Below are 22,054 nucleotides of genomic sequence, written 5' to 3'. Positions count from 1 at the left end.
ATTTCCCAAATCATATTGCTTAATTGAATGAGAAATGTTCCTTTTTTGGGGAAAATATCCAAGTTTTGGAATATGTACGGTAAACATTTTTATTAAAGTACATTGTAAAGATGAAAGTTCTAATATTTCTTAGAACTCTGCCTTGATATTGGGTTGACTCTTTGGTAAAAAAGAAATGGAAATTACTCCTTTTCTGGTAGTAATAGGAGACCATTGGATTCTTCTCAGTAAGCTTATCATATACATTAACAGGAACATTTGGAATGATAACAATTCTGTTTAGAAATTTTGCCTATTCTCAAAAATATCACTGTACCATTCATTTCATTTGACAAAGACATGAAGCCATTGGTCAGGAAGCAAGGGAGAGGGTGGCAAGGAACTTGAAATTGCAATATCATTAATAATTCGTGGAAGCTCGGGTCTATTTATTGTTAATGTTCAAACCTTGTGCCACAGATGCCTGACTTTCCCAATCCATGGTCAATGTCAAGACATAGATAAGTGCATGCACTCAATCAGAGGAAGAAAGGAAGCTGGCTGATAGACAAGGGCACACATAAAGTATATGAGCAGGTTAATAATGCTTTCTTCAATCAGGTGGAATTAACTATTCTTTACCCCAGTGCTTGTATTTGACAGGGGGCCTTGATTCACCATTGCCGATAAATTGCTGGGTAGAATGAATGCCTCTGTGCTCAGGCCCTGTCATCTGTTGGAGACAAATGTTTTCGTTCTTTTCCCTGGTAAGCACAGGTCCAAATTCCTTAACAAAGGCTTTAACTTTGATGGTGTAAAGTATCTGTGTCACTCTGAAAAAGGTGCTGTGCATGCAGAAGAGAAATGTAATCAATTTGATGAATTTAAAAAATATATATCATGCTTTAAGACAAAACATTTTAATCTACCTATAAAATGGTTCTTTATCAATGACTATATTGCCATTGACTTTATCATTGACTATATAGATTAAAAAGAAGGAATTTAATAAAAGAAATTGGTCAACAATTGTTAAAATGATTGCCTACTAGGACTATGTCTAACATAGGCAAAATATGTCCAAATTTAAGAATGATTTTTTACATATAATTCAATAATTTTAATGTATATCAATTATGAACAAAATATAACTTTTTCAACAAATTATTATTGAGAATGTACTATGTATTAGAACACTTCCCCAGATCTGGGATTTAATTCATTGCTGATGAAACTATGGAAGAATGTCTTTCATTCATTTATTCATATGTTCACTTAGAAGCGTTCTTAGAGCACAGACCCTGTGCAAAGCGTTGTGTTAAGAGTTATTCTTGTCTTTGAAGAAACTTCCCAGTCTAGTACAGAAGATGGATAAGAAAGTAATTAGCTAAAATGCAATATGATGCATGTGTACATGAGGTGCAATATGATATCTGTGTACAGATGTATAGTACATGAGGTTGGGTGATAACAGCACAGGGGGAGCAGAGAAAATGAGGGGATTAGCTCTGGAGGAATGTAGGGCTGAGTGAAAGGACCAAGGGAGGTGGAGAGGTTCACTGAGGAGGCAACACTTAATCTGGAATTTGAAGGATGATGAAAACTTTACTAAAAGAACATCAGAGACAAGAAGCATTCCAGTGAGAGGGGGACAATATGTGCAATAAAAGATAAACAGGAAGCAGGAAAATGGGTAACTTACTAGCTTGATATTACTGATAGTAAGGTGTTAGCCAAACTGGCGTGGAATGCAAAGAATAGAGCAATAAGCAAAGATCAAGTAAGATGAAGGTTGGGAAGTGTCCACTGAGTTTAGGTTGTCACTGGTGACATGTGAAAACCTCTTTCGGTGGGGTGGAGGGAACTGAAGCCAGAATGTAGTGGGTGATGAGATTGCATGTCCCAGGAGGGGAAGGCCCAGCCCACATCACCTGAATACAAACGGTGTCTACTAATTATTTCCTGACTGTTTAACAGATACATCCATAGTATTTTAATGTAAATACAAGAAAGAAGATAATATGAGGCCTTAAGAAGCAAGGGTCATGGTTTGGGGGAGATTTCTGAGTATATTTATAGAATCGTTGCTAGCGAAAAGGTAGAGGGTGAGGATTCAGAAGAGAAAGAGGCTGAGGCTCAAGGACCAGAGCCCAGAGGAGGTGATTAAAACTACAAAGAACAAAGATATCAAAAATGCTAGTAGAAGGATAAGGCTTGAAGCAGAAAGAATACATTTCTTTCTCAGACTGTTCATCAAGAAACATTTATAGGACATTTTATGTGATCTGGGGACTGTAAGATTTCTTAGAGACATTCATAAATCCTACCTCTTGTCAACATGCTTCTACCTTAATCCATTGACTTTCAAAACATTTTTATTACAATCCACAGTGAGAAAGATATCTTATGTCATAACCCAAAAATCACTCACACATACACACACAAAGTTTCACAAAACTTATGCATAGTATATACTGCATTTACTATGTGTCCTGCACTGTGATAACTTCGGTTACTCAATTTTATTTAAAATAATGGTTTATATCTACAACATTTATTTCTCTACTACTGTTTAAACTTTTTTTAACCATATATACCTTGAGTAGTCTGGTGAAGCCTATGGATACCTTATCAGAAGAATAAAATTATATATATAATATATATATAATATTATATTTATATATTTTTATATTTTTAATATAAATATAATATATTATATATAAATATATTTATATATTATATATAATATTTATATATTTATATATAATAAATATAAATATTTTATATAAATATATTATATAAATATAAATATTTATATATAATAGTATATATAACATTATATATTATATAGAAATATATTTCTATATAATATATAAAATATAATTATATATTTTATATATAATATATAAATATATCTAATATTATATATTATATAAATATAATATTTATATATAACATAATATATAAACCATTATATGTATATTATATATAATATATTTTTATATATTATTATAGCATATATAATATATATTTTATTTATATTACTATATATTTTATATATTTTTTATTTATATTATATATAAATATACATATATATTTTTTAGGCAGCATCTCACTCTGTCACCCAGGCTAGAGTACAGTGGTGCAATCTCGGCTCACTTCAACCTCCAACTCCCGGGTTCAAGAGATTCTCCTGCCTCAGCCTCCTGAGTAGCTGAGTAGCTAGAGTACAGTGGTGCAATCTCGGCTCACTTCAACCTCCAACTCCCGGGTTCAAGAGATTCTCCTGCCTCAGCCTCCTGAGTAGCTGGGATTACAGGCGCCCGCTACCATGCCCGGTTAATTTTTGTATTTTTAGTAGAGACAGGGTTTTACCATGTTGTCCAGGCTGGATTCAAACTCCAGACTTCAAGTGATCCACCCGTCTCGGCCTCCCAAAGTGTTGGGATTACAGGCGTGAGCCACTACTCCCGGCCATATTTTTTTGATGTATAAAATAAAACAGGTAAGGTTACAAAGAAAACCAATGATACTGCAAAGCAGTTATCAAAATATTAAAAAGACACATGTAGATAAGGTCTTAAAACTACTCTAACATCAAAGTAGTCAATATAATGACTATTTTGAGATATCCGTAACTAAAAATATTTCAGTGTCTATTGGCTATGAAGTCACAGGTGCTGCTAATAATACTGTGGTTTGTTCTCTACATTCACAATTAAATGATATGCTAAAGTTCTGTTGAGGTTAATGAAAATAAAGACGGCATGTTCTTTGCACTTAGGTTTATAGACCCCCGAATGCTCTGATCCACCTACCCAGGATAAGGTTCCTATACTAATGAGAGCTTGAGAACTGGCTCCTGGCGCGCTCTCTCTCTCCCCCTCAGTTCCTCCACTCTCTTGCTCACACACCTCATTCTAGTTACCTCAGCCTTCTTCCCCTTTGTCAAACATTTGGCAAGTGCTTCTGCTTCAGGGATTTTGCATCTACTAGGCTTTACTGTATCTACAATGTTCTCCGCAGATATCCATGACTTGCTTCTTCATGGTGTTCAAGTCCTCACCAAATGTCCCTCCTCAGAGATGCCAACTTGGCTGGCTTACAGTATGACCCACTCCATCCTTCTCCATTCATTTACCATGCTGTATTTCTCTCGATAACATGCGTTTACCTAACAGCATATCAGAAACTGTCAGCTTATTTGGTTAGTGACTCCTTTACTAGGATGTAACTTCTATGAGGCAAGGATTTCTTTGGCTTAACAACATCACAGTGACTGTCACATAGCAAGTACTCAGTTATTATTTGTTGAAATCGATCACTTCAACTAGCTATGGAAAGTGCTTACACGTGAGGCATATCCATTATCCTGGGGCCTCAGAGAGGAGGAAGGACTGTTCCTAGGAGAAGGCATTGCCTGGGTATGGTCTTGAGATCATTAGAGACTCAAGGAAAGGAGAAAATTGAACATATCAGTTGGAAATATGTTTAGGTTCTGACCTAGATAAGGTCTAAAGTCATGCCTAATAAAAATAAATGGCCTTGCTGGGCACAGTGGCTCATGCTTGTAATCTCATCAGTTTGGGGGGCTGAGGCAGGCAGATGGCTTGAGGTCAGGAGTTGGAGACCAGCTTGGGCAACATGGTAAAACCCCACCTCTACCAGAAGATACAAAAATAAAAATAGAAATCATAAAAAATGGCTTTACCAGTCATACTTCAATGGTCTTAATTTTACATTTTATCCCTATTCCCTAAACTTTTCTTTAAGGATCTTATAACAAGCAACCAAAACTAGGCATGTATAAATAACATAGATGGTAATGTGAATTTCACATAAGCATTTAGGAAGATGAGTTCCCTTAACAAAGAACTGGACTGGTGAGATTTACATAACATTGTATTGATACAACTACTTTAATTTTCATAATGTAAATTTCATTTATTTTTTCCACTAAAACGTATTATAACCATTCAAATGAATGAATGGAAATGTAACATTTGAGTGACTCCACTGACTTTTCCCCCATTCAAATGGTTTTTGGATTCTTATATTAACCAGTCTTGAGATAAGCTTCATTTTATGCTGATTGAGAGAGTGTTTCAAAATGAAATGTCAGCAAGCCTTATCTGCAAACACCAGATCCAATAAGCTATATCTGGTACTAAAAATCAGAAATTGACACAATTTTAATTAGCCTCCAGTTAGTGAACACATATTTAATAAATGGTCACTTCAGCTTACCATTTAAGATACATATTCAATGGGTACAAATTATTCTCTAAATTATAGCCCTTTGTCCTTCAAGAGCACATTATAAAACCACAGAGATGAACATATACAGAGAAAATACCTGAAGATATAGAACAAAAGGTTAATCAGTAAATAATTAATTACATACTAAAAATGTAGACATTCAAAGGGTTAGATAAAGATAACAATCCTTTCATTCTTTTATCCTACAAAAATTACTTGTTGCCAGAACAATGCTGGGTGTTGTGCTAAGGTGCTGAAGATATAAAGGGAACAAGTTAGACAAGGTGCTTGTCTCACGGAGCTTATAACAAGGGAGAAGAATAATGAACAAACACACATATAAATGAGTTCAGGCACTTACAAGTACTATGAATACAATCAAATAGGTAATAACATAATAATATAATTTTGGTCCACATAGATCTCCAGTCTCTTAGCGTAAAGACAACCTAATTTAATTCTTGGTCCTGTCAATCCCTCACACTTCAAAAGTAGCTGCCTGTAGAAGATAGGAGGATTCCTGCATTCTTTTTCACATGCTAGCCATCTGCAGCAGACAACAGACCCCATGTAGCAAAAATTCCTTTTTGAAATCCAGTCTCATCAGCAAGTTACTCAGCCAAATAATTTTTTCACCAGCAATTTTCACATCCCCTTTAGTCTGTTGGCACTGCTTTCTTGTCCCGCGCTTTGAGTCCTGTTGAGTTTTCTTAAGAAAGCCCAGGTGGGGTACAATTTATTAGGGAAGGCTTCCTGGCTTCCATGTAACAGTGTGGAAGGTGATGGCAGATTGAACTGGAGAATAGGGATGGAAAAATTACCTCCTAATAGTACAGCCACCTCAAAGGTACCTTCCCCAGCATTTCTGAACACAATGCAAAAAAATGATGCCTTATAGGGGGCCATGCCTCAGAACATTATTGAAACACTTGTTTTTTTAAAAATTTACATTTGCTTTAATGTAGAAGTTTTTCTTCTCAAAGTCTACTGTAAGAAATTAATGAGATGCAATCAGATGGTTATCCATAAAAATGTTCATTTCATTGTAATTTATAACACAAAAAAGTGCAAAATAAGAACCATATTAGGCCAAAATAAGGAACTGGTTAGATAAATTAATATATATCCTTATTTTGAGTGCTTATATATTGGACTACTACAGAGTCACTACCAGTTATGTTGCTAAAGAATATTTAATGACATAGAATTGTGTTGATGGTAGAGTTTGGTAAAAAGACAAAAAAAAAGGAAAAAAAGAATTTTCTATATAGTATGTACAGTATAATTCAAATTGTATGTTCACAGAAAAATTAGTGAGCAGATATACAATCAAAAATTAATGCTGGTCAATTGGGTAACTTACAAAGCAACAATAACAACTTTTTGAGGCATTTCTCAAGACGTAAGAATTTATTTCTAAAGTTGATATGGGTTTTCTTTGCAATCAGTAAAAGATGTGATTCTGAAACCCTTCTTCTTTTGAGTGGCGAACACTTCTTGAAGAGGAAATGGGTACATCCTTTGACACTTCACTGAGTCGTTAGAATCAAGTCAGAGACTAATGGCTGAGTCACCAGGTAAGGAAGGTGTAGGCAAGAGGTGGAAATACAGAAAGGGGCTCATCACAAACTCCAGTCTTTTCAGAGGAATAAGCCAGATGATGTGAGAACCTGCTGACAGATGACACTAATGAATCATAGAGGCATTGGGAATTAGTTGGGGGGAGGGGTTAATTCATATTGTGAAGAAATTTAGCGTGCAGAATTTGTCATTCTCTAAGATGAAATTAGCATTATTTTTATAGTTTTCTTCTGTTTAAAGCTCTGAGTGGGGCCTTGAGGTACCAGCTAGAAGTTCCAGGGCATGAGTCCTAGGCCTCTCATCTTGGATTTGCTATCAAACATGGTGTGGAACATCTATCTGCAAACACTGTAGTATGCTCATCAATATTGTGAGATTAGGAATGTCTTCTTATGTTGGCCAGGCGTGGTGGCTCACGCCTGTTGTAATCGCAGCACTTTGGGAGGCCAAAGTGGGCGGATCACGAGGTCAGGAGATCGAGACCATCCTGGCTAACACGGTGAAACCCCGTCTCTCCTAAATATACAAAAAAATTAGCCGGGCGTGGTGGCAGGCGCCTGTAGCCCCAGCTACTCGGGAGGCTGAGGCAGGAGAATGGCATGAACCCGGGAGGCAGAGCTCGCAGTGAACCAAGATCGCACCACTGCATTCCAGCCTGGGCGACAGAGCGAGACTCCGTCTCAAAAAAAAAAAAGAAAAAAAAAAAAAAAGAATAAAAAAGAATGTCGTCTTATGTTCCTTAACTCTTGGGGTTGTTGGGAGGGCCAAAGAAATGTGAAGCATTTCTCTGAGCATATATTATACACCGATAACCCAAAACAACTCTCCAAACAAGCCTACAGTAAAAAAAGAAATCTTTGCAATCTGTAAACACTGTACTTGGTTAAGATCTTGAGCAAATACTATGCATTTTTTGAGACTGCCTTATCAGCGGTAAGATAGAGATAATACTAGTCATGGTGGTTAGTTTTCTGTGTCACCTTGACTGCACCAAGAAATGTCTACATTAAATGTCATTTCTGGGTGTGTCTGTGTAGGTGTCTCTATGGGAGATTTGCATTGGATCAGTAGACTCAGTTAAGTAGGTTGCCACCTCCAACGTGTTTGGGGATCAACAAATCTATTGAGAGTCTGAATAGAAAAAAAAGGTAGAGAAAGGGGAAACTTACCCCCCCTTTTTTTTCTCTTGTCTGCCTTTCCTAGCTGGGAAATTGTTCTTTCCCTGACAATGGAGTAAGATTTACACCATTGGCTCCTCTGGTTCTCAGACCTTTGGACTTGAAATAGAATGAAATCAAGGGATTCCTAGGACTCCAGCTTGCAGACTGCAAATCATGAAACTTCTCAGCCTCTATAATTACATGAGGCAATTCCTCAAAATAAATAAATATCTTTCTCACGTGCACGTGTGTGTGTGTGTGTGTGTGTATGTATGTGTATTCTATTGCTTTGTTTCTCTGGAGAATCCTGACTAGTACAACAGTAACCAGTCAACAAGTCATTATGATGATTGAATATATCAATTTATGTAAAATACCAAGCAGAATATCTAGCACATATTAGCAATCAATATTTGTTATCACTGTTATTATCTTTATTAATATCAGAATTATAGATATTACTCTTAATAAAGTTATAAGTTCCCTCAAGGTGATTCAAACCAGTAGCTGATATTTCTCTCAGGTGTATTTACTCTATGAACAGTAATAACTTTTCTACAATTGAGGCCTCTCTTTATGATACATATAAGAAATTTTCATTAATTTATTGTGATCATCAAAGGTACAATAATGACTTCAAAGTAGAAGCTGCTTCAGTTGGTACAGATCCCTGTATAGAATAGTTTCACAGGTAGATTGAGTTATTTTTACTGTTTAAAGATAGAAGTGATTAAACAAATTTACATTTTGGTGGAAATATCCTTTTAATAATTATTAAGCAGATGACATTGTACATAAAGTTTGCAAAGAAGACTACTAACATACAGATTGGCTTCCTTATAACCAGGCTTATCCCCAATGGATCACAGAATGGTTTAGAACCTGGGTATGTCAGGGTTAGAATGAGGCATGGAAGTTGCCTAGTCCGCTTTAATCAACTGTATAAACCCATTTATTAGAGCCTTATATGGAGTAACTCCGGAACTGGAAACTCTCAACTGTAATTATCAGTTGCATTAAATAGTTTCCACAGTGCAGCAAACCACACACAACCAAACACAAGTTTCCCATGTACTCTGATTCTCCACTAGCTAGTTATATGAAGCTGTTCATATCTCTTGATTGTCTGAGCGTAATATTATTGACGATTACAAAACCAAAAATCAACAAAAACTATGTTTCTTGAGAGCGTATTGCATGCTAGAGGCCTCGTTGTTTGGAGAAAATTAATGGTCAGTTTCTTGGAGAAAAAAATCACATGTGCCAAGTCCTACAGGTGAGGAGTATAGACCTCACAGCAAGATCATTGAATGTCTCAAGGTAAGGAGAGCTCAGCAAGTTCTAGTAAACATGGATAAATTGCTAGTGAGGCAAGCACTTGCTGAAAAGGCTTTCCATAGAGGAGTAAGAAACTTAGCACTGGCGCATTTGGTTAACCCAATATTTTAACAAAATGTTCATTTTTACTATCATTCATTTTTAAATTCATCTTTACTTGTATTGATATATAACAGTTGTAATAGATTGAGGGTACATGTTAAATTTTGATACCTGTATAAAATGTGTAATGATCAAATCAGTGTAATTGGGATAGCCATCACCTCAAACATTTCATTTTTCTTGCTCATGGAAGATTAACAAATGCTGTCAAAGAAATGGTTTCCTTTCCTGCCACTTTTCCATGAAAACCAGGCTATGGATGGCTAAAGGCCAACGTCGCTCCTAAAACAGTTTCTTTGTGAGTCATTCAGCGATCTGAATACTTTATGGCTGCATTTCAGATAGACAAATGTTTACTAGCCATGATGCGATATTACAATCACAGATAGTCTACATTTACAACAGTAGGAAGACATAATTTTGGAAAAAGCTGTTTGTAATTGACTGTAGATCCATTCTATTTATAATATTGAATACAAACATGCTAATCCCACAGAGAGGAAAATGTCTTTCCAGTTGAATTCCCTATCAAGCTGAGACATAGAATATTAATTCTGCATCACTGTTGATGAATTCTGATTCTAAAAATATTTCTTTAGTGCATCATGAAATTCTTCAGTTTCAGGTTCGTTGAAACAATCAGAATATGTTTCAATTTTTAGAAGAAATGCTTTATTAAAATGCACATTTAAATGAGACACGTCTCTAAGACCTGATACTTTAAGATGCTAAGTCCTCGATAACAATAATTAAAGCTTACATCTCATTACTAACAAAGTGAAAAATTGAGTATTGCTTATGCACTATTAAAATTCAATTTTATTTTAGAAAAAGTATTAAATGCTACTGAATCAAAAGTCAACATTGATTGATAATTTGTCTGCATCTGTTACATGAAAGTTATGGCCAAATTAGGCATAAAAAGAGAGAAACACATGCCTTTCTATCCTGTATGAGTAACAACCTAGGTCATGGGTATCAGTGTGATGAAGATGTAGTCTCCTATCTCAGCTTCATGACTTACCAGCTATTTGACCTAGGGCTGCATTCTTTAGCTTTGTTTTACTTTTTATTAAATGTGGCCACTAATGCCTACCACGCTAAGTTGCTGTGAGGTTAAAATGGGAAAACACATGTCATTTTCTTGTCTTTCACCAGAGAGTGAGACATAAACTGTTTCTCTGCAGGGTTACTCTTATCCTAGGCCTTCACTTCCTGCCTTGACCACATCACATTCCTGCATTATAAACACTTTTTCACACTTAGAAGAATTATACTTGCTCACTTGTTCTGATTTTTGGGTAAGAAGATGCATATTGCAAATTTAAATATAAGCTCCATGAACACAATGACTCTGTGTTTCGTTTGCTTTTGCTTTGTTTTTCATTTTTACTCAGACTTGTGTATTTTGTGCTTCTGCTGTGACTGTCATATAATAGGTGTGTAAGGTGCATAATAAACACTTGTTGAATAAACAAACAGGCAAAATCCCCATAGGTCATGGGTGATACATTTTTTTTTTCTGTACCTGTAATCACTTTATTTGTTTACAAATATTTGTTATTGACTGAATCTGCACACATACATTTTATAAAACAAGAATCCTTTCCATGGAAGCAACAACTTGCTATTAATCTGGTTTTGATTTGAGATTTTTATGTGTTGTTATTTCTCAACAGCCAATCCTTAAGCAAATTGGATTTCTCATTTCTCTCAACTAGTTATATTGTGGAATAATATTCAAAACTAACAATGAAGGTCCAATGAGAAGAAGTGGAATATATCAGACCAGGAACTAAGAATTCAGAAGTGTCTGGGGCAACACCAAGAATGAGAGTATCTGGGGGAAGCATGTGACAGACAGACCCAGGCAGCTGTGCAAATCCTCTGTCACTAACAACAGAAGCTTTAGTGAATGTATCCACAGCATTCCTTTGAAATTCAAAGACAACATGTAGCTAGGGTGTCATCTGCAAGTAGCAACATTTCTCTGCTGATACTATAAATTATTACATAAAAACCAGCAAAGGAAGACAAGGATAGTCTTTAGAGATTTTGCAAATACCACAAAGAGTTTGCTTAATGAAGAGGAAATATTCCAATATATGACAGAAATCTCATAACCAGGTATAAGCATCCTATAAAAAGAGCAGGTTTTTTTTTTTTTTTTAAACTTACAGAGCTGTACCTCCGTGGAACACCATAGCTAATTCTGCTGCACATCAGGCAGATGAAGAGACCTGGTTCTTCCAGTCTATAGATGGCTCACAGTCACATTTGCAAGAGTGAGTAGTCTGTCACCCAGAAATGTGGAGGCCCACAGAGCACCAGCCCAGGACACCCTTTCCCTACACACAGGTAGCAGAACTACATGACCCTGGGTTGCTGGAAGCTCTCCACAGGTAGCAGAACTACGTGACCCTGGGTTGCTGGAAGCTGTCTACTTTAAAACCAACTGGCTTCCCTGTCTCCTGAGTCCCAAAAGACAGACTGCCTGGCAGCCTCAATAGCTGTTGCAATCACACCAGTCGAGAGGGGAAGAAACCAACACAACCTTCAAACACTTCCAAGCTTAAGCTGATTTTGTCAACTAGAATTTAGTTTTAGGGCATTCATCATTTGAACCATTAATATAAAATACTTATGAGTGCTAAAACAAAATCTTTGAAGACCTGATGCCTAAATCATTGAAGGACCATTATCAGTTTAGGCCACACAGTTGCTATGAGTTGTTTTTGATTGATACTATTTTTGCCTTTTTTTCCCTCAAGCAGCAGACAATTTTGATACACCTACTCCTTGCCAGGCACTATGTTAGCCTTTGAGAGATTGGAAGGGTTAAACATAGTGCTTCCATTGTCACAAAATAAGGATGCTGGACCCACAGATGTAAAGTAACAGATCCGCCACTGAGTAAAAGGGTTTGATTGTAAAAGTTGAAAAAATAATAAAAAAGAAAAATTAATTCTTCAGAAAATGAGAATGTAAAATTGGACCTAATTTTTCTTTTTACAAGCACTAATAGTTAAAATTCTGTTCATAAATGAAACATAGATTCTCAACTATTCTCATTTAAAATGCAATTATGAAAATATAATAAGTAATTTCTCATTTCTTTTTGTCTTTTGTCTAAGTTTCTCTACATTATTTATTAATTAGCTCTTGCAAGGATCCCAAGAGATAAGGATTATATTACTAATATCCTGGTTGTAGAGACTTTAGTAATTTAACCCAAATCAGCGAAGTTAAGATTAAAATAGGAATGAAATGAACAAGGGAAGTTATTTTATTGTATAAAAGAATTTCAGAGTTGGAAGAGGCTTTGTAGAGTACTTAATCCAACCTTGGCATTATATCAAATAAGACTGTGAAGATGAAAAACTTGTTTATAGGTCACGCACTTGCTGACAGGTCCAATTTCAAAATCACCTCAAATTACTGTACATTTCTCATTCCTTCAGTTAGCCATTCCATACCAGTCATTGCCTAACAATTTAAATCTAGGTACTGTGCAAGGTGCCGTGATTTTGTGAACCAGAAATGCAATTCTTGTTCATTAGGACTCTTCTCTATAGGAGGGTACAATAAAGGGTTTCAACGTTGCAATGGAAGAGCAGGGAACTGCATGAGCTGAGAGAGAGGTGTGTAGTTCTTGTATTGTTCCCTAGAAATAAATCCCAATATGCATGGAGAGAGAAGGTATGGCCCAGGAACATTTACAAGAAAAAAAAAATATATATATACCACAGGTGGATATATACACACACACACACATATATATACCACAGGTGGAATATATATATACACACACACACACACAACAGGTGGAATATATATATACACACACACACACATATATATACACACACAGACACACCACAGGTGGATATATACACACACACACACACCACAGGTGAATATATATATATAAATGCCACAGGTGGAGATATATATATATATATATATATATATATATATATGCCACAGGTGGATATGTGTGTGTGTGTGTGTGTGTGTGTGTTCTGCGCAGCATGAGTGCCCATGCAATAATATAAGTGATGAGGGCTCTCGTCACTAGAGATTGCCTTCTGTATTTAAAAATGAGAGCAACCATACTCAGGTGTACCTCTCTTACCTTGTGTGGGCATGAGCTCAGTGTCACCAGATTTGATTTTTCTTTCCCAAAGACATCAACAGTATAGATTTTAGGAGATGGTCTAAAGCTCTTAGCTTGGTTGCTGGCCTGAGAGAAGCAGAGTTAGAACAAGTGAAGTATACCCAGTTAGCAAAAGCACAATATATAAAGATCATCTTTAAAATTATTTGTGTTTAAATTGACACCTTCCCCTTGGGGATCTTTGCCTGGACTTGCTAACTGGGTTTCTCTGAATATTCAGTTGTTCACCGCTGACTGACTAGACTTCCCAAAGCCTTGATAACTGGAGAATTTCCAAATGCTGCATTTTTTTCAGCCAGGCAGATGGCATGGTAATGGTAGATGTGAACTTATGTCCTTTTTCCTTTTATAACAGTGTCTGAGTATTGGACTGACCTACTGGGATTAACTTACTCCTACGATAGGTGATAACAGAGCCCAGTTCCAGAAGTGGGGTGCTCAGCAGTTCTTGCTACCATGTACCATTTTCACAGATTTAATGTGGGACCAGAGCAGTATAAGGGCTTGGTATATATTTTCTCCTTTATCCAAAAAACACTCCTAAGTACTATTATTGTTCAGATTCAGCTAGAAAACTGAGACTCATAGACGTTAAACAACTTTCAAACTCAAACACCTATTAAATGGTTAAGAGTGATTGAAACCTGGACACATTCATTTTAAAAGGCAGTGCTTTCACTATTGTATCTCCCTATGATGACAACTCAAGTGGTCAACTAGTAAAAAATTTAGTAAGTACCATTTACTTTTCTCTATAAAACAGTGAAGGGCCAAGCGCGGTGGCTCACACCTGTAATCCCAGCACTTTGGGAGGCCGAGGTGGGTAGATCACCAGGTCAGGAGATCGAGACCATCCTGACTAACATGGTGAAACCCCGTCTCTACTAAAAATACAAAAAAAAAAAAAAAAAATAGCCAGGCAAGGTGGCGGATGCCTGTAGTCCCAGCTACTCAGGAGGCTGAGGCAGGAGAATGGCGTGAACCCAGGAGGTGGAGCTTGCAGTGAGCAGAGATCGCACCACTGCACTCCAGCCTAGGCGACAGAGTGAGACTCCGTCTCAAAACAAAAACAAAAACAAAAACAAAAACAGTAAAGAATCTAGTGGACAAACTTTTTCTTTTCAGTTTAAACTGAAAATTCGTATTTTCTTTAAAGTTTAAGGTAGAAATGACTAGATTTCCTGGTATCTTGTAAAGGAGGCTACATCAACAGTAAGAAGGAGGCTAATATTTTCAGTCTCTGGGGACCAATTATTACATTGGGTATACTTCCATTATAATAAAGATAGATGTACAAACATACATGCATGCACACATAAACACATATACCCATATCAGAAACAGGTTTGGGTAACAGAAAACTAACAGGAAAAAAATCCTACAGTTAGAAAGGGAGGTATCAAAGTTCAAAGTAGCAGACTCTTTCCCTGTGCATTAGTGATGACGTTGGAAATGGCAGTGGGTTGGGGAAGGGTAAAAGCAATGGTATATATGTATTAAGGTTCTCTTCTTTTAACCTTGGAATCACATTAAGTTTCAAATACTTGTCCCATACCCTGCTAACTCTATGAATTTTGGCAAGCAATAACCATGTCAGGCTTTTTTTTTTTTTTTTTTTTTTTTTTTTTTTTTTTTTTTTTTTTTTTTTTTTTTGCTGACTTTCTTGAGCTTGGTGGAAAGAATAAATGAAATAATGTATATCAAGTGCCTGACAGAGTGTCTAGCACAGAGTAGGTACCCATAATAATCACTTCTTCCCTCTCTTCTTTCTTTACTGATTCTCTGTTCAGCAGTGGAGGAGTTTCAAAGCATGGGGCATATTAATATGGTAAGGTTATTTGAAGATGTTTATTTGGAATATGCACCAGTATTTTCATTTAAATTTGTTCAACCTTCAAATTAGCATGGTGCTCCAAAAGGTAACAATATTTTGGCAATGAATATGTGCCAGCAACTTGGATTATTTTAAGGCTTGTGCAATATTTATCTATGAAAAAATTTTCCCCTTGAAATATTCAATAAGTTCATAGCCATTTGCTTAATTATTCCATCCAAGCATAAAAGCTTCCTGATGAATGAGAGCAATGTCTTGTGACAAAGCTTATTTCTGTGTATTTTTAATAAGAAAGGGTTCAGAATGGTGATTTCTTGATATCTATTCAGGCTTTGAAAAGAGATCTTATCCAAGTAATACATTTTCTGAAAGTGTAAAGGGAGTGGTAAACTGTTCAGAAAGGGAGGGGAAAATCATTTCTTTCTTTCTTTCTTTCTTTTTCTTTTCTCCAGGAAAAAGTTCTCTATAAAACCACAGGTGGACATAAAAGTATCCAGACAACTACACTCTCACAGAGATCTTAGGACTGTTACAAAAAAGAAAAAAAATATGTGCACAAAATTGCTCATAATCATGATAAAAATAATGCAGAAATTCTCCAGACTTGGAAAGTTTAAAACATTATGAAACTTCTTCCTTACAGTTACATAGCACAATTATTTGTACTTAGTTCTGAAATTTACATCTTCACAAATGACAGTGAATATTCTGCTGTAGCAGATGCTTAATCTGGTAAATAAGTGCGAGTCACTAAAAATTCCCTGTCTCATGAAGTGAAAACCTACTATTTGGCTGAATTTTCCTCTGGTTTTCCAGGAAGAATATGCAGGATACAAAATATGATACTGACTTCTTTACAGTATCAAGAGTGACAGTTATATAAAAACAGATCTGGTCTTTATGACTTTTCGAAACTATATTTTAATTTAGATTATAGACAGAAAACAGATTTTCATGTTATTGGCTGGCGATTTTATGGGATGGAGGATTTAACAAAGCTGTGATTTAGAATTAATTGTTTGCTTTTCTAAAAAAAGGATTGTCAACAACTACCCTAGGACATTTGACCCAGTAAATCCTTAAAGCAAGCACTTGAGAGGCTGTATTTTCTTTTTAAATCTTCTCAGAAAAAGTAGCGATATATATCAAACATATGTTAAAATATTTAAATATATGCCATATATTATATCATATGTTTATATACTATACACATATATTTATACATATACAAATATGTATATGTCTACACTATATCTCAGAAATCATCTACAAATATGTCATTTATCTTGACATGTAAAAGTACACATATACAGAACTGTTCATAACAGCTTTTTTTAAATTATTGAAGAAATAGACTCAATTTGAATGGCCACCAGTGAGGAACATGTTTAAATGAATTATGATACAGCCATATAATGGAGTGCCATGTAACTAGTAGAAACACAATGTTAGATTTATATAGTTGAAATGGATTAAATAAAAGCTATCCAACAAGTCTATCTATATTGTTAGATTATGGTATATCGTAGAGTAAGGTTGAAAATTTTAGGAAAATTATACAGGAGAGGAGATCTTTATTTTCATCTTAATTCCTTCTCTGTGAGCTAAATGCTATTGTTTTCATTTGTATTTGCATGCGTTACTTTTCTACTTTAACAGATAAGACAAATTAAAAGATGCACACAGCAATCCTGATGTTCAGCCAGTACCAAGAACACTGTGGCCCTCATATCATGTTAAGGTGCTAGAACAAGGTTTAATCACTAGAGTGTCTGTTGCTCCATCAACCAAAAATATTAATACAAATTTTGCCTAGGGGGAAAAAAGTATTCATTTCATACTAAAAATATTTCAAAATATTTTAAATATTAAAACTTTTTGAAACTTAAAATGTTATGAATCCTAAAGCAACCTTGAGTAGGTAGCCTACTTAAAACATAACTGAGGTATGTTTTAAGTAACTACCTGAGGTATGTTTAAGTAACATTTAAATAACATAAATGAGGTTTTGGTTTTTTTTTTGGAGACTGAGTCTCGCTCTGTCACCAGGTGCGCGGAGACGGGTGGATCACGAGGTCAGGAGATCGAGACCATCCTGGCTAACACGGTGAAACCCCGTCTCTACTAAATATTACAAAAAACTAGCCGGGCGAGGTGGCGGATGCCTGTAGTCCCAGCTACTCGGGAGGCTGAGGCAGGAGAATGGCGTGAACCCGGGAGGCGGAGCTTGCAGTGAGCCGAGATCTGGCCACTGCACTCCAGCCTGGGCGACAGAGCAAGACTCCGTCTCAAAAAAAAAAAAAAAAAAAAAAAAAAAAAAAATAGTACAGTCTCGGCTCACTGCAATCTCTGCCTCCTGGATTCAAGTGAGTCTCCTGCCTCAGCCTCCCGAGTAACCAGGATTTCAGGTGCACACCTCCACACCCAGCTAATTTTTGTATTTTTAGTAGAGATAGGGTTTCACCTTGTTGGCCAGTATGGTCTCTATCTATCTCCTGACCTCAAGATCCACCCGCCTCAGCCTCCTAAAGTACTGGGATTACAGGCATGAGCCACCTCCCTCGCCTGGCCAAGGTATGTTTTAGGTAGACTACCTGCTCAAGGTATGTTTTAAGTAGACTACATCATAATGGGTATGTATTATGATACATAATATTATGATACATACCCATTATCATGACAACGAAATAAAATGAAATGTGATAAGAAAGTGAACCATTCCACACCATCACCTAAGTAGAGCAGCACATGAAGACCCAATGTAACGCTGATGATGTTAACACCCCTGTGTGATGTCCAGCTAAAAATAATAAAAAAGAATGTGAAAAATTTCCCCATGCTGTCAATGAATAATGATGTCATCATGACCCTGACAGAAAACTCACTCCAGGCAGTTCATGGTACTAAATTAGAAATATCCATCCTTCCCATTGACAAATCTTTTTTTTTTTTTTTTTTTTTTTGTAACTATTACATGCTAACCTTGTAACGAGATGGCAGAGAAGTAATGGGGACCATTGCCAAGGACTCTCTGGAAGCCTAGAGCCTTGGGCCCCATCCTAAAAGATAAGCACTGAGCACATCACACTTAACCTCTCGGCATTTCCACTTTCCTATCTTCTACGAGAGGAGAATAACACTTGCCATCTATGCCATAAAGAGGTTGAAAGGGATTCTGAGAAAGTCCATGGAAAGCACTTTGAACTTCTCAGAAGTAAGTTTTTACAGAAGTACAAAGCCTCACATCAAAAGACACACTCGTACCTTTCTGTGACATCAATGAGTGTTTCATAGATAGGATAATGCATAGGTCTGACACTGAATGTGCTTTATCATTAAGATAATTTCTACAGCAATTTCTTTTCTTTTTACCTGGACATAATTCATATGCAGCCTTGACAAATCTTATACTCCTTCTCAGATCACTGTGAGGGGTCTCTGAGGCTCATTTTTGGCTCACCAAGCTGTGTTATTTAGCCAACAGGTATAAAATGTGGTACCCCCTACTTCTAACTTTAGGCATTGCTAGAAAGTAATCTTCTGGAGAAAGAAAAGTAGAATAAATTTCAGTAGGTTATTTATGATGCCATGTGTTATGGCCACATTTGACACAGAACAGAACTAATTCATTCAAACTCCTTGTTAGCACCAACCTCTTCTGAAATTACAGCTCTTTCTCCTGCTATCTAGTCTACATTATCAAGTACCACCTGTGCACCGAGCCCTATAGAGGAATGTTTCATCAGTCCTAGAAAAGAAATTTGTCTACTAAATAGCATTTAAATTACATAGCCATTCAACTCTTTCTTCAATACCTTGAAAATAGATTCTTAATACTGGCTATGTATTAAAATCACCTGAGTCCATTGCCAAGGGGGCTAAATCATAATCTCTGTGGCTGCTACGGCTGCACACACATGCACTACTCACAATAGCCAAGTAGTGGAAACAGCCAAATGTCTATTTGCAGATAAATGAATAAACCAACTAGATATGTGGGATGTTATTCAGACATAAGCAAATGGACTACAGATATGCTACAACATGGATGAACTTCAAAAACATCGTACTAAGTGAAAAAAAAGACACAAAAGGTCACAGGTTGTATAATTCCATTTATGTGAAATATCCAGAATAGGTAAGTGTGTAGACACAGAATTCAAATTTGGGGTTGCCAGAGACAAGGGAGAGGTGAGAAACAAAGAACAACTGCTTAATGAATATAGATTATCCCTTTGGGATGATAAGAATATTTTGGAACTAGATTGAAAAGGTTGATGCATGACATTGTAAATGTATATATATATGCATATATGCACACATTCAGATATAGATTTCCAGGTGTTTACTAAGCAATCTGTGCTGAGAATCGTGGTCTAGAGTTTCAAACATGGTTGTTGCACCAGTACCATTGCAACTGTACAGTGCTGGCCCCGTACTGTGCAATGCCATCACCAGTGCATTTCTCAATGCTCTTCTCATTGTGACTTAGGGAGCATCACCTGAAGCACTGAGTATCTTACATGAGCATCACCTGAAGTATTTGCTTGTGATGAAAGCATATTCCCAGTCTTCACTGCAGACCTACAGACTCATAATCTCATAGGAGTAATAGGGCAGGGTTATGCATTTAAAATCATTCCTCCAAGTTATTCTTATGCATTACATTTTAAATTTATTTTTAATTGACAAATAAAAATGCATTAAATTTTAAAACTTGAAGGCCCTACTTTGGACTTTGCCTTACTCTTCCCTATTTATCATTTTTTTGAGCTTTACTCATGACCTACCTCTTCTGCTTAACACTGAGTATCCATTATCTCTTTTAAGCTTCACAAATGACAGCAATCTTCATCTATAGGAGAGAAAATTAAGGCTGAGAAGAGGAAAATGAGTTGCCCCCAAGATTTCATATTTAGAAACTGGAAACATCTGTAACCAAACTTTGGTTTTTCTCAAAAACCTTTAAACACTTTACTCCTTCACACCTTATCCTTTCCAAAGACTAGTTCCTGGTCTCTCATTGTCACATTGTCGCTATCTTCTAATATTTCCCTGTAATACTCACAGTTACCAGATAATCACCGCCACCCATGCCCAGACTCATCAACCAATGAACCGCTATTTTCAATCATCTTTTCTTGAAATGTCCAGCCCTATTTGTCTTCAGGTAAAGTTGACTGTTCCCACTTTAGCCTGTTGAGATCAAGTCAGTCTTCAGTGAGCTCCTCCTCCCCTACCCTGGCTGTTGCATTTAATCTTTGCACCTCCCTCTGCCCATGTTGCTCAACTCTAGAGGGAGATGAGGCCCTGCCTGTGCCCCATCCCCTCTCACTACCTGAGCACCCCTCCTCCCAAGCTCACGACTTTGACTCTCTTCTGCTCCACGAGGTCTGATCTGACCTTCGATTAAACATGTTTAAATTCCACCACCACTTCCAAGTAATAATTCTCCCAAGCTCACGCCCCCATCCTTGACTCTCTCCCTCTCCATGAGGTCTAATCTGACCTTTAATTAAACATGCTTAAATTCTACCCCCACTTCCAAGTAATAATATCTAAGTTTAAAAGCAGTGTTGCTTCTGCTTTCTTAAATATTCTCTTATACCTATCCTTTGTATTTTTTCATCACCAGATTTTTTCTTATCTCCCTTCTCCTCCCAGTGCTGCTCTCCTTAAAGTTATCAAAAATCCATCTTCAGGCCAAATCCATTTGTCAATGTTCAGTTCCTCCTCAACACCTGCTTCATCTGACATTTAATCTTAAACTCTCCCCTCCCTCAGCCTCAGCCTCTGGGTGATCAGTCTTTGTTTTCTTTTTCTTTTTATTTGTCTCTTCTCCAGTACATCCCTTAAACTTTTCTGACCCTTAGTATCTTTACCTCTAAAATAGAAAAAAAAAAAAAAAAAAAAAAAAAAAAAAAAGCTAATGCAGGATGTTGTTACAGAGGCTCAACCAGGCAAAACCTACTTTATGTATGTGTTCATTAAACAGATATTTGTTGCACATGCACGGTACTGAGTTAAACACTGGGCTATAAAGATGATATCAACACGGTCACCAATGTTGAAGAATTGTAAACTGACTTGAATAAACATGTTGACAATAACTCAGATGCTTTATTCATTCATTTATTAATTCAATTAATTTTGATCAAGAGCCTATAATATGTCAGACAGTTATCTGGGCACTGAAGATACAATAGTGAACCAGTCTGAATAAATTGCTGCCCTTGTGGGGCTTACATTTTAGTGACAAGAACCACATAGCAGGCTAGATAACATCAGGGAATAGTAAATGCTATCAAAGTAAAAAAAAAAAAAAAAAAAAAAGGATAATAGTAAAGCAGAGTTGTAGCAGTGAGATGTGCTAGAAATGGGGTCAGAAATTACTTCTATGTGGAAATGTTGTTAGTCCAAGTCCTAAATGATGACAAGAAGAATCAGATATTGAGAAAGTATGCTCTATGAGGAGGGCACAAATTCCCTGGCGTTTAAATGAACTTAGCATATCAAAAGGGCAGAAAGGAAGCCAAAGGAGTTTTTTGAACAGTGAAGAGAGAAGTGGCTCATGCCTGTAATCTCAGCATTTGGGGAGGCCCACATCTCCGGGAGGATGGCTTG

At 36.4% G+C, this 22,054-nt stretch overlaps 1 protein-coding gene across 5 annotated transcripts in view; it reads right to left on the bottom strand.

Moving 5' to 3' along the window:
* KCNIP4 (potassium voltage-gated channel interacting protein 4) overlaps positions 1-22,054 on the bottom strand; it is a 1,194,812-nt gene that overhangs the window by 479,874 nt on the left and 692,884 nt on the right. The window contains exon 1 of one of the 5 annotated variants that reach the window (XM_073012495.1): positions 13,555-14,387. The exons of the other annotated variants lie outside the window; for them this stretch is intronic. Coding sequence (XP_072868596.1) covers positions 13,555-13,567 — 13 coding nt within the window. The 5' untranslated portion in view covers positions 13,568-14,387. Of the gene's footprint in view, positions 1-13,554; positions 14,388-22,054 lie in introns of those variants that run through there. 5 annotated transcript variants of the gene reach the window in all.

This window comes from Chlorocebus sabaeus, chromosome 27 (genome assembly GCF_047675955.1).
Source record: "Chlorocebus sabaeus isolate Y175 chromosome 27, mChlSab1.0.hap1, whole genome shotgun sequence".
Classification (NCBI taxonomy): Eukaryota; Metazoa; Chordata; class Mammalia; order Primates; family Cercopithecidae; genus Chlorocebus; species Chlorocebus sabaeus.
The sequence above is the reverse complement of the archived record's forward strand: the minus strand, read 5'-3'. Positions and strand labels throughout refer to the sequence as shown.